The sequence below is a fragment of the Notolabrus celidotus genome, chromosome 17, assembly GCF_009762535.1.
Source record: "Notolabrus celidotus isolate fNotCel1 chromosome 17, fNotCel1.pri, whole genome shotgun sequence".
NCBI lineage: Eukaryota > Metazoa > Chordata > Actinopteri > Labriformes > Labridae > Notolabrus > Notolabrus celidotus.
The window spans coordinates 30,084,866-30,102,559 of record NC_048288.1 but is presented as its reverse complement, the minus strand read 5'-3'; the positions used below and the strand labels follow the sequence as shown (position 1 = coordinate 30,102,559).

Sequence of the window (17,694 nt, the reverse complement as noted above, 5' to 3'; positions counted from 1 at the left end):
ACAACACAGCTACTCTGCCCCCGGTGGAGAAGCGAGGCGGTACAGCACATGATTCCTCACCTAGGTTGTCTCTCAGGGTGAAGTTGGGGTTGTTTGCAGCCTCTGGAGCCAGACTGTAGTAGAAGTGTTGTCCTCCCAGCGGCTGGTCTGGATCCACTGCTGTGACTGTCTGGATCAGCTGATGACATCAACAGAGTCAGAGTCAGAGCGGATTCATCTCTGTTTTCATCATGCAGAGGATCACATATTCAACATCCCTCTGTGATTACATTAGAATATGTCTCCTCTCATACTTCCACAAAGAGCAGGCGTGTGTGTATCCATACCTGTCCTGCTTTGGCATTTTCACACACGTAAGCCTCCAGGTAATGCATCAGGGACGGAGGATTATCGTTCACATCCAGGACCCTCACTGCCACCGACACACTCGACACCTTCGTGGGATCGTCTGCAGAAACACACACACACACACAGAGGAGGTCAGAGGCGGCACGATGCATCGATGGCTTCAAATAAACGACTCTGAGGATCCTGCTGTGCGCAGTCTGTGCCCCTCTTTAATCTTCAGCTCGTTTCCTGCGAGCCGGCGGCACATTAGAGCTCCTCGCGCTTACATTACGATTCTATTATTCTCCATTAACAAGCGCACATTTGCATTTCTTAACCAGCTGTGTAATAGGCAATGGGAACGCAATTAGTGAGTGGTAACTACTTTCTCAGGTTTCATCACATGATCGATCAATCAATGAGCTGACTTTGGATCTGGAGGTCGAAGCTGCAGGCAGGCCGCCGTTACTCTGAGTGAGTGGGAACTGTAAGTGTGTGTGTGTGTGTGTGTGTGTGAGGGTCAAAGAGGAGTCTGCTAATGTTCCACTTAACTAAGAAGAAAGTCTTGTGGAGTGAAAGCACAGAAAGGAGACTCTTAATGAACATGTGACTGTCTGTTGATTTAATGAATCAGAGTTTTGTTCTTGATCTTTATTCAAGGAGAATATTGTTTTTGGGATTTCTTTCATGAACTTTTCTTGAAACTTCATTCTGATAATTTCATGATCAAAACTTTTGGGCAACACAATAACAGGATTTCAGATGAAGATAAGGGTTTTTGATTTCTTTTTTCAGGTCTGACCCTTTTCTGACTTTCTTTTTATCCACTTGTTACTTTTTTTCTCAGAATTCTGAAAAAATGTATAATTCCCTGAAAAATGTCAGAATTCAGAGAATAAAGTTAGAATCCTGGGAGAATAGTTAGAATGCTGAAAGAATGTTAAATTCTGAAAAAAATTGAATTCCGAGAGAAAAAGTTAGAATTCTGGAAAAATTTAGAATTGTGAAAAAAAGTTTGAATCATGTCAAAAAGAGATAGAATTAAAAAAATGTTGAAATTTTGAAAAAAAGTTCAAATTTTGAAAAAAAAGTTCAAATTTAAAAGTTCAAAATTCGAAAAAAAGTTCAAATTTTCGAAAAAAAGAGTTCAAAATTGGAAAAAAAGTTCAAATTTCGAAAAAAGGTTCAAATTCCGAAATAAGTTCAAATTTCCAAAAAAAGTTCAAATTCCAAAAAAAGTTCAAATTCTGGAAAAAAGTTCAAATTCTGGAAAAAAGTTCAAATTCTGGAAAAAAGTTCAAATTCTGGAAAAAAGTTCAAATATAAAAAAAAGTTCAAATTTCGAAAAAAAGTTCAAATTTCCAAAAAAAGGTTCAAATTCCGAAATAAGTTCAAATTTCCAAAAAAAGTTCAAATTCCAAAAAAAGTTCAAATTCTGGAAAAAAGTTCAAATTCTGGAAAAAAGTTCAAATTCTGGAAAAAAGTTCAAATTCTGGAAAAAAGTTCAAATTCTGGAAAAAAGTTCAAATTCTTGAAAAAAGTTCAAATTCTGGAAAAAAGTTCAAATATCAAAAAAAGTTCAAATTTAAAAAAAAAGTTCAAATTTCGAAAAAAAGTTCAAATTCCAAAGAAAGTCAGACTTCTGGAAAAAATGTTCGATTTCCAAGAAAAATTTGCAGAATTTCTAGAAACATTTGAATTCTGATAAAATGTTTGAATTCCAAAAAAAGTTTGAATTCCAAAAAAATGTATGGACATGAAAAAAAATCTGAATTCAAACTGAAGAAATCCAGATCCAAAAGAAACAATTCCTCTGTTTTATCTTCATTTAGTTTGCATTAAAAAACAGTTTTACTCAACAATGTCACAAACAAAAAAATGACATTACTTCACCAAACTCTGTTTCATCTACCATCATACAGGCCTGTGTTCTGAGATGTGATATAGCAATAAAAAACAGGACATCAGTCAGCTGTATTTTTCTCTGTCCTCTAACTTTATTTCTGTCACTTCCTCCTCCCTCCTCCCTCCCTCCCCATGCCCTCTGTTGACCTCTCTGTCTCCATCCTTTCTCCATCCTTTCTTTAATTAGCCTCTGTGTGAAAACGTATTTAATTAGTCATTAATTTAACTGTGTTTGTCGACCAAACAGAGACACAGCCGCAGACAAACAGAGCAGAGGGAGGAGGATGAAGGTGACTTTCAGAGCCACCAGCTGTGTTCAGATCTGCAGGGTTTCTCTGCTCCACGTTCTGTAACTCTGCAGGAGATGTTTTCCAAAATCACTGCCTCTGTATTTCTGCAAATATGTCCCACCATCTGTTTGTTGGGCCCTTTATCTCCTTCACTCTCTTTTTTTGTCGAGTCACTTCGCCTGGAACTTTAAGTCTTTTAGGACGAAGGTACTTTATTCTCTGAGAAACCAGTAAACATATCCTTATAACTCACTCTGAGAGGAGTTTACTCAAAGTTCTGCAAACTAGTTTTAACTTTCAGAGTTAGCCTTTATTTTCTGAGCTGTACGCACGCTAGAGGGCTCAAGGTGTCCTCATTAGAAACAGACATGACTCTGTAGTGGAAGTCACTGCATTAAAAACAGACATGACTCTGTAGTGGAAGTCACTGCATTAATCACAGACATGACTCTGTAGTGGAAGTCACTGCATTAAACACAGACATGACTCTGTAGTGGAAGTCACTGCATTAAACACAGACATGACTCTGTAGTGGAAGTCACTGCATTAAAAACAGACATGACTCTGTAGTGGAAGTCACTGCATTAAACACAGACATGACTGTAGTGGAAGTCACTGCATTAAACACAGACATGACTCTGTAGTGGAAGTCACTGCATTAAAAACAGACATGACTCTGTAGTGGAAGTCACTGCATTAAACACAGACATGTCTCTGTAGTGGAAGTCACTGCATTAAAAACAGACATGACTCTGTAGTGGAAGTCACTGCATTAAAAACAGACATGACTCTGTAGTGGAAGTCACTGCATTAAAAACAGACATGACTCTGTAGTGGAAGTCACTGCATTACACACAGACATGTCTCTGTAGTGGAAGTCACTGCATTAAAAACAGACATGACTCTGTTGTGGAAGTCACTGCATTAAACACAGACATGACTCTGTAGTGGAAGTCACTGCATTAAAAACAGACATGACTGTAGTGGAAGTCACTGCATTAAAAACAGACATGACTGTAGTGGAAGTCACTGCATTAAAAACAGACATGACTGTAATGGAAGTCACTGCATTATAAACAGACATAACTCTGTAGTGGAAGTCACTGCATTAAAAACAGACATGACTGTAGTGGAAGTCACTGCATTAAAAACAGACATGACTCTGTAGTGGAAGTCACTGCATTAAAAACAGACATGACTGTAGTGGAAGTCACTGCATTAAAAACAGACATGACTGTAGTGGAAGTCACTGCATTAAAAACAGACATGACTCTGTAGTGGAAGTCACTGCATTAAAAACAGACATGACTCTGTAGTGGAAGTCACTGCATTAAAAACAGACATGACTCTGTAGTGGAAGTCACTGCATTAAACACAGACATGACTCTGCAGTGGAAGTCACTGCATTAAAAACAGACATGACTCTGTAGTGGAAGTCACTGCATTAAACACAGACATGACTCTGCAGTGGAAGTCACTGCATTAAAAACAGACATGACTCTGTAGTGGAAGTCACTGCATTAAAAACAGACATGGCTCTGCAGTGGAAGTCACTGCATTAAAAACAGACATGACTCTGTAGTGGAAGTCACTGCATTAAAAACAGACATGACTCTGTAGTGGAAGTCACTGCATTAAAAACAGACATGACTGTAGTGGAAGTCACTGCATTAAAAACAGACATGACTCTGTAGTGGAAGTCACTGCATTAAACACAGACATGACTCTGCAGTGGAAGTCACTGCATTAAAAACAGACATGACTGTAGCGGAAGTCACTGCATTAAAAACAGACATGACTCTGTAGTGGAAGTCACTGCATTAAAAACAGACATGACTCTGTAGTGGAAGTCACTGCATTAAAAACAGACATGACTCTGTAGTGGAAGTCACTGCATTAAAAACAGACATGACTGTAGTGGAAGTCACTGCATTAAAAACAGACATGACTGTAGTGGAAGTCACTGCATTAAAAACAGACATGACTGTAGCGGAAGTCACTGCATTAAAAACAGACATGACTCTGTAGTGGAAGTCACTGCATTAAAAACAGACATGACTCTGTAGTGGAAGTCACTGCATTAAAAACAGACATGACTCTGTAGTGGAAGTCACTGCATTAAACACAGACATGACTCTGTAGTGGAAGTCACTGCATTAAACACAGACATGACTCTGGAGTGGAAGTCACTGCATTAAAAACAGACATGACTCTGTAGTGGAAGTCACTGCATTAAAAACAGACATGACTGTAGTGGAAGTCACTGCATTAAAAACAGACATGACTCTGTAGTGGAAGTCACTGCATTAAAAACAGGCATGACTGTAGTGGAAGTCACTGCATTAAAAACAGACATGACTCTGCAGTGGAAGTCACTGCATTAAAAACAGACATGACTCTGTAGTGGAAGTCACTGCATTAAAAACAGACATGACTCTGTAGTGGAAGTCACTGCATTAAAAACAGGCATGACTGTAGTGGAAGTCACTGCATTAAAAACAGACATGACTCTGGAGTGGAAGTCACTGCATTAAAAACAGACGTGACTCTGTAGTGGAAGTCACTGCATTAAAAACAGGCATGACTCTGGAGTGGAAGTCACTGCATTAAACTGGAAGCACAGGAGCTTTTAATAACATTAAATTGAAAGTCTGAAGGTGACTTTGTGGTCTTTGGACTTAACTTCAGAACACCTGATCTCTTAAAGGAACATGTTTTTATGTCCTTTAACTTCATACATGTGTTTCAAATCCTGCAAAAACTGATGAATGCTCTATATTTTGAAACGTTAATGCATGTATGTTGATTTCTATAAGGCTGCTCTGTGAAATATGCTAAGTGGAAACAGGTTCCCCCATCATGACGGTCCTGATATTTAGTGTGTGTGACCTGTGTTTGTGTGTTTGTGTGTTTGTGTGTTTGTGTGTGTAAGATTGGCAGTGACTTACTCATCTCCATTGCGAGGACGGTGATGTTGTGCCAGCCGAGCTCCTCTCGGTCCAGCGCACGCACCGTCATCAGCGACCCAGAAGTGATATCGATGTAGAAGAACTTGTCGGGGTCACTGGACCTCTCGATGGAATACCTGGTGACAAGACAGAAACACAGAACGGGAAGTTTCAGCGTTATGTAAAGTATTTTTAGGAGCTTGTGCATCCAACTCAGTGCAGCATGTGTGTGTCTCTGTGTGTGTGTGTGTGTGTGTGTGTGTGTGTGTGTGCGATAAGGCGTCAGGCTGGCAGCGTCTGAAGGCACACAGAGAGGAAGATAAGACTTCATCAGAGTGTCTGCCTCGTCTGCCAAACAGCAGCGGGGAAACACAGACCTGCAGCGCGACGCCTTGGCTCGTGTGCTGCCACCGCGGGACCATTTCCAAAACACTCCTCTGAGAGTGACACACAGCAACCACACACACACACACACACACACACACACACACTCACACACACACACACACACACACACACACACACACACACACACACACACACACAGAAAGAAGAGGAGGAGGATGTTGAGCAGCTTATCCTCTTCCAGGCTGCAGAGCAGAAACCTGTTTATGTAACCATGAGGGGACCTGTGCTAACACATGCTGAAGTTTAACTCCGCTTCACCTGGGGAGGCAAAGGTGAGTCTGTTCGTCTGAATCAGAGCGGCTCACTGTGGAGAGGAGGAGGGACGAGGACTTTGACGTTTGTGTTGCAGCTCAAATGAAGCAAAGTGTTCTCTGGATTCTAAAACGTGCAAATGTTCCTGTCACATCCTCGCACATTGTGATGATCTTTCAAACTAAATTAACAAATCAAAGAGTGCATCTTTGCCCTCTGAGACATCCTGTTCTTCCTTTTAAATAAATCTTGCTGAGAGAAATAATGGCTGAGTGCTTCGCAAATCAAATCCTTTTACAAGGAAATGTCAAAAAGTTACTTTTCATCTTTTCTTTGGAAACTAAAAATGTTACACAGCTGATTAGGAACTTTGAAATGGCACCTTTAAAAACTGTTCAAAAAAAAAAAGACGTCTAAATCTGGTGAAGTAACTCTTTGGGGTAAAGGCATGACTCTATAGTGGAAGTCACTGCATTAAAAACAGACATGACTCTGTAGTGGAAGTCACTGCATTAAAAACAGACATGACTCTGTAGTGGAAGTCACTGCATTAAAAACAGACATGACTCTATAGTGGAAGTCACTGCATTAAAAACAGACATGACTCTATAGTGTGAGTCACTGCATTACAAACAGACATGACTCTGTAGTGGAAGTCACTGCATTAAACACAGACATGACTGCAGTGGAAGTCACTGCCTTAAATACAGACATAACTCCGTAGTGGAAGTCACTGCATTAAACACAGACATGACTCTGTAGTGGAAGTCACCGCATTAAAAACAAACATGACTCTGTTGTGGAAGTCACTTCATTAAAAACAGACATGACTCTGCAGTGGAAGTCACTGCCTTAAATAGAGACATAACTCTGTAGTGGAAGTCACTGCATTAAAACCAAACATGACTCTGTAGTGGAAGTCACTGCATTAAAAACAGACATGACTCTGTAGTGGAAGTCACTGCATTAAAAACAGACATGACTCTGTAGTGGAAGTCACTGCATTAAATACAGACATGACTCTGTAGTGGAAGTCACTGCATTAAATACAGACATGACTCTGTAGTGGAAGTCACTGCATTAAAAACAGACATGACTCTGTAGTGGAAGTCACTGCATTAAATACAGACATGACTCTGTAGTGGAAGTCACTGCATTAAAAACAGACATGACTCTGTAGTGGAAGTCACTGCATTAAAAGCAGACATGGCTCTGTCACTGCTCATGACGATTTCCCGAAAACTCTCTGATTCTTAAAGAGAGTTGAAATCAGGGCCAGTGTTGCCGCTGAATCCTCACAGCTGGCGCTAAGTTCTGGCGCCGCAGCCTGTTTGTGAATTGAGCGGCGTCACGGTCACACGTAGCAGAAAGCAGAGGAAGGATCCGACGATGACTCAGTGAGGAAGAGCTGAATCTAAAAAATCTGCAGCAGCAGCAACATCAGATGACAGATAAGAACAACTTTCAGTCCGTCTCATTGTAGTCTCATAGCTTTCTTTCCTTTACTGCATGACTGGCAGATCTGTCTTCACACACACGGACACCAGGCCCACACACACACACACTTCACCTGATATTTCACACACACACACACACACACACTGTCGCCTGTCCTCACGGCTGAGGAGCAGTGATATTATTAGAGATCCTTCAGGGAGATCCTCGCCAGACATGGACGTGCTGATCATGACTGTTTCCTGCTGACACACGCTCCAAAACAAAACCCTGTTGGCATCAACACTAACAAATCTGAGAGAAAAACTAACCCTGATGTATCCTGTTTATGTTCCTTATCTGATATATGACACTGCATTCAAAACAGACATGACTTCCACTACAGAGTCATGTCTGTTTTTAATGCAGTGACTTCCACTACAGAGACATGTCTGTTTTTAATGCAGTGACTTCCACTGCAGAGTCATGTCTGTTTTTAATGCAGTGACTTCCACTACAGAGTCATGTCTGTTTTTAATGCAGTGACTTCCACTACAGAGTCATGTCTGTTTTGAATGCAGTGTCTTCCACTACAGTCATTTCTGTTTTTAATGCAGTGACTTCCACTACAGTCATGTCTGTTTTTAATGCAGTGACTTCCACTACAGAGTCATGTCTGTTTTTAATACAGTGACTTCCACTACAGAGTCATGTCTGGTTTTAATGCAGTAACTTCCACAACATGAATTGCTCTGCATTCAAAGCAGACATGACTGTAGTGGAAGTCACTGCATTCAAAGCAGACATGACTCTGTAGTGGAAGTCACTGCATTTAAAACCAACATGAGTCTGTAGTTTGGTGAACAGCAGTTGCTTTAAAATCTGTTTAATAAAAAAAACTTGACTTTGACGATTTAGAAAATCCAAACACTTTGTTTACATTTCTGGGAATGTCTTCTGCTTCCCAGACTTTAAGCTTTCAACGTCAAAAATTCCCACAATGCAGCAGAAAAAGGTTCCGTCCTGAGAGTGTGTTTTGCTTATTTGGCTAAAACTCCCCCAGCAGCACGATTTGTTTGAGATAAACTACCGTTATCAAACACTTTACTTGTCAGAGATGGTAAAATAATGAGGATCCATAAGTGCTCCTGCTCCATATTGACTAAAGAGAAGGAGGGAGAAAAACCCGGACGCAGCACTCGGGATAAACTGCTGAGTGTCCCGCAGACAGACAGCACACACACTTTTACACACACATGCACGAGCAGCCACCTTGTCACCTACATCCATTTCACGTGGCCCTAAGTGAGGTTGTAAAAACGGACAGCTGGGACGCCGTGCAGCCCGTGCCGTGTGAAACACTCACCCTCCTCCTCCTCCTCCTCCTCCTCCTCCGTCATCGATTCCCACACATGATTAATGTCCTAATTAAAGGCTTTATGTCTAATTAGTTTATGAGAGGTGCAGTCTGGACAGTAAACCCAACACCAAACATCTGTTCTGTCAGGACACAGAAACACACTCCACAGGGATGAGCCCTCAGACTGTGGGTGCAGACTAATTCCTGGATGCTTTAAATGTAAATATATTCGTCCTCATCTTCCTCGCCTTCGTGTCACTGTGGAGCTCTAAAACACACACAATCCACAGTGCCTGCTCTGGGGAGTCATGTTGTGATGCTGCCCTCTGCTGGTGATCAGGCAGCATTACATCCACAGGCCCACAAACCCTATACTATAATCTGTAGACGTCTTTGAATTGATAAACTCAGCTCAAGGCGTTTATGTGAGGTTATAAAAAGAGTTATTTTAAGCTTTAGTTGCATTTCAATACAGGTGTTGCAGCTTTCCCAGCATGCATTGCGAAATCTACAGGAAAAGTGACTCAATCTGAATGATTTTGATGTGTTTTAATTCATGATTTTAATTGCTTTGAATATATATAATAGAATATGGAGTCAATAGTAACGTGTCTAGGTGCATCTGCTCGGTAAGGTGTCATTTTAAGAAGAAAACACCCAGATTCCAGAATGTCCCAGCTGCACTTGAACACACCATAAGAATCTGAGAGGAACTGGAGATATTGAGACTTTTAAAAGTCTTCTAATTAGTTTGCCTTTATGCAGGCTTTTTCATAACTTGTTTTAATCTATCATTTTTTCTGTTTTTTAATATTCTATTATTTTATTTATTTTTAACTCTCATTGTTGTCTTATTACAATTTTTTGTGCTATTTTTAGTGTTTTTATTTATCTTTTTTATTGTCTTTACTTACTTTGTTGTTTATTTATGTGTATTTTATTGCAATTAGTCTCTACTTCTAAATCCATTTCTGCTTTATTTTCAGTCATGATATATTTCATTTTGATTATTATTTTTTCAATCAATGTAAAGCACTTTGAATTGCTTTTGATTTGTATGAAAGGTGCTCTTTAAATAAATATTGATTGAAGTCAGTAAAATATGTTTCAAATACTTAAAAAAAAAAAGTGCATTTAAAACATGACATCACACAAACTTTGTTTGAATCTTTACCTCCAAGTTTTTGTTTTTGTGACCTGATTGAGGACCAAAAATATAAATAATCATTCTTGCTAGCTGAGGAATAATCTGGTTTTATTGTCCTAATGATCTTTAATCAGCTTTGTCTCAATCAAATCAAATACTTCAATAAACTAGAATATGAAGCAGGCTGCTAGTTTGAATTTTCATGCTCTAACATATAAAAAAGTAACTTTTTTTGGGGTTAAATACATTTTAGCCCTATTTTCCTATTTGACTTATAAACACAAATTTTACTATTAATTATATGTGTATATATATATATATATATATATATATGTCACTACTGAAACATTTTTTTTAATACTGCCTGTAATTACTGCTATTTAATTTAAATTCCATTTGTAACATTGTATATATCTAAATTGTATTCTATCTTTATTTATCTATTTTATTTTACTTATTTTTATTTTATTTTATTTTTTTATTTATTTTATGTTATTTTGTTTTTATTTTTTGTTTTTATTTTTTATTTTTATTTTGTACTTATTTTTATTTAATCTTATTTTGTACTTATTGAAACTTCTCTCTTGATTGTACTTATGTCTGGGTTGCTGTAACAACTGAATTCCCCCCCCGGGGGATCAATAAAGTAATATCTTATCTTATCTTATCTTATGATTTATAATTTGATGAATAAGGTGAATTTTATGACTTTGAAGCATCCAAACTGCCAACATTATATCTGCTTTAGGATCATATTTCTGTGTATTTAATAATAAAAATGATATTTATTTACAGAGCTCTTTACAAAGTGCTTTATAAGGGCAGCAAAATGAAACAGGCAGGTTATAATACCTCAAACACAGCAAGGATTAAAACATATTTAATATTTTAAAAGATGTAAGATTAATTTAAAAGAATTCTAAAAATTCCTTCAAAGGGATTTAGAAATAAAGTTTAATTAAACAGAATTAAAATTCAGGAAAGACTCTCCATGAAGAGTTTGTTTTAATAGAGGTCACTGACTCAGCTGACCTGAGATCCTCGGGGGGATGGTTCCAGAGTTTTGAGGCCTGTTTAGATTATAAACTTCAGACTAACTTGATTTAAATAATTCATCATCCACACCAGGGAAACACAGACAGAACCACCTCACAGACCAGTGACAGAGTGTGTCCTCCTCACCTCACTGTGTTGTTGGCAGCGTCCGGGTCCCTCGCCGACACCGTCTTCACCACCGTCCCGATCTCTGCGTCCTCTGGCAGCTCGATGAGGTACGCCGGCGAGTCGAACTGCGGGGGTTCGTCCACGTCCTCCACGCTCACGTGCACGATGGTGACGTCCTTGAAGGGTCCGCGGTGACGGAGAGCCGGGTCCAGGTTGGTGTTAGCGCCCTCCACCTTCAGAGTGTAGCTGGGCTTACCCTCAAAGTTCAGCGGCTGGAGGGGGAAACACACAAAGTCAGGATGTTACACAGATGGTGGATGAACTTCTGCTGCAGTTTTAGAAACACATTTACAAAGTCTGCAGCCTGAGAATGAAAGAAGAGATGAACACAGATGTTTGACTTGGAAGAAATGGATCTTTTAGGTGTGGATGTGACAAATGTGCCCAAAGAAACAGACGTCTTGAGAACAGGTTGCAGGAAGTACTCTCCAAAGTCTGTTATGTTTGTGTGGAGTGAAAAAATAAAGCAAAGTCAGGTCGTTTAAAACCTGTGCAGTGTTTCTTTGCTGTGTAAATCTTATAAAGGGGTGCATGTGAGACAGGTTGTAACAGGTATGACATCATGTTTGGGAGAAAAGTGCTCGTTTAAGGGGCTCAGTGTCTCTCTCCAAATCCAATAGAGGCTGAAAATGCATGAAAATAAACTTTCAAATAGTGTTTTGTAGAGAATAATCCCTCTAAAGACAGACAAGCTAAAAGAAAGAGGCTTTTAATCTGAGCAGAAACAGATGTGACATCACTCTCCTCAAAGCCAGAAACTGTGATTCCACTCTTCTAACACAAGGGGGCAGCAGATGAGCAACCAAGACCCTGACTTCATGTTTTTGTCAATGGAGTCCTCACAGAGAGGCTTTTATTGGTTTAAAAAAAGCATGCTACTACTCAACAAAGAAATGCATCTTTAGGATTATTCTGTGATGTTTGTCAGAGACAGATCATCTGAGCCTGAAGCTGTTAATTCAAGTTTCAATGAGAGCATTTTCAAGATTTTTGCACAAATTAGTCTTTTATATTCCAACATGTGTGATAAGTTTGGTTAGGTACTACTCTACTCTACTCAACCCTACTGCACAAACGAGCCTCATCCATTATGAGGGACTCAACGCACCCTGGACTTTCATGTTCACCACCTTACCCTCAGGCAGACTCAGAATAATCCACACACGGACTAATAGATTAAAGAACAGCTTCTTCCTCAAAGCAGTGGACATACTGTGGAACCCATGACCCAGCCCTACACCCAAAAACAGTTTTTATTGACTGTAGTGACTTACTGACAGCCCACTGTACAAATCTGTCAGTTATTATAAGCAACAAATTGTATTTATTGATAGATTGAAAACTGGTGTGTGGAAATGCAGCCAGATGAAATTTCGTTGTATCTCTTTTTGCAATGACAATAAAGTGCCTATTCTATAAGTTTGCACCCTGTTGAAAAATACCAGAATTACCCTTTAATTTGACATATTATTCAACAAGTTTAAGGAGCTTTCAAGGGACGATGCAGCTGTTTAAACAAATACAAATCTACTATCCTGAGCTGATTCTCCTAGATGCATGATAACTAATGATAATGCACAAGCGTTTTAATCTCCATCTGTTTCCCTTCATACCTTTGCACCATGATGATGCTGATTTTTGTACAAATAAGTCTTTTATATCCCAACATTTTTAAAAAGTTTGAACCCTTTTGAAAAATACCAGAATTCCCCTTTAATTTAACACATTTTTCAACAAGTTTAAGGAGATTTTAGAAAAGTAGCAGCCGTGAAAACAAATAAAAATCTACTATCCTGAGCTGTTTCTCCTAGATGCATGATAATTACCAATAATGCACAAGTGAAAAGGCATAATAATAACCCTAAAAACACCTCAAATCAATAAAACACAAGTTATATGTCTCAAACAACCATTTTCAAAGCACCAAGGAGGGATGAAGGCATCATCAGAAGAGATAAGATGTGTTTAAATCTGCAGAAATCTGACGTTTTCTTCCAGATTTTAAAGCATATTTGATCTCCATCTGTTTCCCTTCGTACCTTTTCACCATGATGATGCTGATTTATGTAAAAATGAGTCTTTTATATCCCAGTATATGTGAAATGTTTGAATCCTGTTGAAAAATACCAGAATTCCCCTTTAATTTGACATTTTTTTCAACAAGTTTAAAGAGCTTTTAAGGGACCTGGCAGCAGCTTAAACAAATACAAATGTACTATCCTGAGCTGTTTCTCCTAGATGCATGGTAATTAACAATAATGCACAAGTGGAAAGGCATACAAATAACCTTAAACCACCCCAAACAACAAAACACAAGTTATATTTGTCAAACATCCATTTTCAAAGCACCAAGGAGGGATGAATGCATCATCAGAAGTCATAAGATGTGTTTAAATCTGCAGAAATAAGATGTTTTTTGTCCAGATTTGTACATATATTTGATCATTGTCTGTTTCCCTTCACACATTTGCACCATGATGATGCTGATTTATGTAAAAATTAGTCTTTTATATCCCAACATGTGTGATAAGTTTGAACCCTGTTGAAAAATACCAGAATTCCCCTTTAATTTGACATATTTCTCAACAAGTTTAAGGAGCTTTTAAGGGACCTAGCAGCGGTTTAAACAAATACAAGCGTACTATTCTGAGCTGTTTCTCCTAGATGCATGACAATTAACAATAATGCATAAATGGAAAGGCATAAAAATAACCTTAGAACAATAAAACACAAGTTATATTTCTCAAACATCAGATTTCAAAGCACCACAGAGGGATGAATGCATCATCAGAAGAGATAAGATGTGTTTAAATCTGCAGAAATCCGACGTTTTCTTCCAGATTCTAAAGCATATTTGATCTCCAACTGTTTCCCTTCGTACCTTTTCACCATGATGATGCTAATTTATGTAAAATGTAGTCTTTTATATCCCAGTATATGTGAAAAGTTTGAATCATGTTAAAAAATACCAGAATTCCCCTTTAATTTGACATATTTCTCAACAAGTTTAAGGAGCTTTTAAGGACCTAGCAGCAGTTTAAACAAATACAAATCTACTATCCTGAGCTGTTTCTCCTAGATGCATGACAATTAACAATAATGCATAAATGGAAAGGCATAAAAATAACCTCAAAACAACAAAACACAAGTTATATTCACTTTCAAAGCACCACAGAGGGGTGAATGCATCATCAGAAGAGATAAAAAGTGTTTAAATCTGCAGAAATAAGATGTTTTCTTCCAGATTTTAAAGCATATTTTCCCTCCATCTGTTCTCCTTCGTACCTTTTTCACCGTGATGATGCCGAACAGGTTGGTGGGGTCGGTGCTGATGTCAAACGTGTCCCTCCCGTCTCCGTCGATGATGCTGTACCTCATCTCTGCGTTGACCCCGATGTCCCTGTCCTTCGCCCAGATGCGTCCCACCACCGAACCCACGGGGGCCGACTCTGGGATGCTCATCTGATACAGCCCTGAGGAGGTAAACAAACACAGCGATCATCCTCCTGTTTCTCCTCTAGAGGGAGCCAGACCTCTTCCGCCTCCTCTCTGAACCTCAGACAGCTTAGAATAAATGGGTCCATAAACGCCTCACAATTGGGTTACATACTGTCTCGTGGGTCAGCTTCAATTTCATCTACCGTTTAACCTCAAAGAAGAGGTGACAGCTGCCCAATTTGTGGCGCTCCCTGCAGTCCAAAGTGAAATGCCGGCACATTGTGCTTGACAGAAGGGAATCCCTGAAGCTCTTCACAAACGATCAAAGTCCTATCGAAGTGATGGCGCTAATTGGTGGGGGGACTGGTGATGGAGGTGGGCGGGCGGCGGTGGTGGCGGCGGCGGCGGGTGTTTTTCTTTGTCTAGCAAGGAAGAGCAACCACGGACAGCTAGACAACCCCTGACCCCCAGAGGACGGTAATGAGAGGAGCAGGAACGGGGATAATCAAAGAGACAGCGAGGGGCGACTGGAGCGAGGGGAGGGGAGGAAGAGGAGGGAGGGCAGGCCAGAGGGTAAATGTCCAGGGACTGGTGGCCAGACGTGGACGGAGGGAGAAGGGCAGAGGAGCTAACAGCTCGGAGGCCTGATAGAAACAAGGTGGAGGCGCACATACAGAGCAGTGAACTCTCCCCGGTGTGTGTGTGTGTGTGTGTGTGTCTCTCCATGAATATGTAAGCTGCTGCTGCTGCTCCATGTTTTATTACCGCCACGCCACTCTGCAGCCAAAACACACCGAACCACGAGTAACACACCAACCCTGAAACAAAACATGCTGCTTGAGATTCAGGTGGACTTCAGGGGTCGTTTCAGGGCTTTGGGGTTTACTCGATACATATTCCAGTCTATTAAAATTCTGCATCGGTAGGACTGAGTTTTCAACAAGGGGTCCCCGTACGTTGGTTTACTACAAAACACCAATTAAAGCAGAAACAGGAAACAATGATGAGGCTAATTAGAAAGACGGTGGTTCAAAAGTCAAGGAAAGAAATGAAGGAACATGACAAACGTAATCTTCTGGGATTAAGGCGAGTAAATACACGGATTGAGCCTTTAAACAAACAACAACAAGGAAGCTGCTGTAGTTTGAACTGAAACACATGCTCAGCTCCTTGATCCATGTGTTGCACCTTTATGGGGCTGCAACTAACAATTGTTTAGACGCTTGATTCTGATTGGTTGAAACCCCCTTGACGATGGTTATTAACTTTCACTAACATGAGCAGCACAAGAGGCAAACTGATCACACGTCATGTCAAATCAATCCGCAGAAAAAGAGGGGACTACCTCTGCTTTAAGTCGGGGTCTTGTCTCACCCTGTCTGGATTCTATTTCCCATAACTACCTGCTAATCATACATCATCCCTTACTCATGGATGACTTGGTTCTTCGGTCTTTAAATGTCAGAAAATGATGAAAAATGGCGCCAGGGTGAAGACTTTAACGTCTTGATTCTTCCACAAGTGAAAGACATCAAAGAGGAGGACAAACGTAGAACATCTTGAGGGTAATTCTAGCATTTTAAAACCTGGTCATCTTTGTTTTGTACTTCTTTGGGGTTGACCTAAAAGATGGAGGTGGACTTGGGTATCAGCCCTGCTGGTGGAGCTGAGAGTGACATGGGAAGAGAAGCCAGGTGCAGCTTATGAATGGAAGAGGCTGAAATATGTCAAAGTGCAGGAAAAGCAGATGTAACCAGTGGCGTGTCCAGAGGGGTGTCCACCCCAGCGGCCACCCCAAAATCCTAAACTCTGATTGGCTGTTTGCCTTGTCAGAGGTGGGGTTCCTGTTAAAATCTATAATTTGGGATGAGTTAAAAGGCTGACAGTAGATTTCTTTATTAGTGCCCTCAAATGTGACTTTCAAAAACATCTTTTGTAAGTCCTTAAAGAACTAAGCTCAGAAGACAACTGCTTAATACTTTAATGAAAGTAGGTTGTGAAGACAGAAAGGGTAAATGTTATTTATTTGTAAATGCACTGGCCACCCCTGCCTATGTGAGAGCTTCAGTTGGGCCACCCCAGTCAAAAAGTTCTGGACACGCCCCTGGATGTAACGCAAAGCTCTGCCTGGTGGAAGTGGGTGTGAGAGGCTTTGTTGGCGAATCGAACGCCCCTGTTCACTTCCTCCACCAGGAGAAGTTCCAGGTTAAACATCTCTGACTGTGACCCCAGATAATGACCCTGCGGCTAATGTGGGCACCGTAAGATCACCTACCTGCTCAGATCAAATTCAAAGGTTGTACAAAATTTAGAATCACTCCAGTAGGAGCACAAAACAAGCTGCCATGCAATCTTTTAAGACATGTGTGCACATCAGAGGACTTTGTTTCTGCCACTACAAGCTCAGATTGATATCAGAATATGACATAAAGTATCCTTGAAGAAAGAGACCTTTTGTTGCAAATCATTAAGGCTGTAATGTTGGTATCTTTAAAGCCATTGATAAAAACTCATCTCACCCTGCAAAACACGAGGGCCTCTGGTTTACAACTGCCCGGATTGGTTAGTTTGTTTTGTGTTATTGTGCAGCTCTGGTGTTTCTATTGGTTGTTGCAGATCTTAGAAAATGAATGCAACAAATATTAACACCAGGAAAATGTGCAAAGAGGTTGCAGAGGACGAGAAAGTAAGTGGCAACCTCTGGCGTTTGAAAAGGAAGCTGCAGTTCCTCAAGTGTCCACTTGGGGCTACACACTGTAGACGCTCCTCGTGTATTTTGCACGGTGAAATCCTGACTTTTGTACATGCACTCTGCAAAAGCCATGAGTCTCCTTCCTCATTATCCTTTAATGCTCCTGCAGATGTTTAATAAAAGCAGAATTACTGTTTTAGAATCTGCAATCAGAGAATATTGACTTTGTTCTCTGAAATGAAACCCCCAAAAAATCTATTTAATGATAA

The 17,694-nt window shown here is 40.0% G+C and overlaps 1 protein-coding gene across 2 annotated transcripts in view; it reads right to left on the bottom strand.

Annotated features, from left to right (window-relative positions):
* The window catches only part of LOC117828633 (cadherin-20-like), a 146,058-nt gene that overhangs the window by 6,536 nt on the left and 121,828 nt on the right, over nt 1-17,694 (bottom strand). For both annotated transcript variants that reach the window (XM_034705816.1, XM_034705817.1), the window contains 5 exons: nt 14,581-14,768; nt 11,254-11,507; nt 5,471-5,607; nt 327-448; nt 61-178 (listed from right to left, as the gene is read on the bottom strand). In XM_034705816.1, coding sequence (XP_034561707.1) covers nt 61-178; nt 327-448; nt 5,471-5,607; nt 11,254-11,507; nt 14,581-14,768 — 819 coding nt within the window. The remainder of the gene's footprint in view (nt 1-60; nt 179-326; nt 449-5,470; nt 5,608-11,253; nt 11,508-14,580; nt 14,769-17,694) is intronic.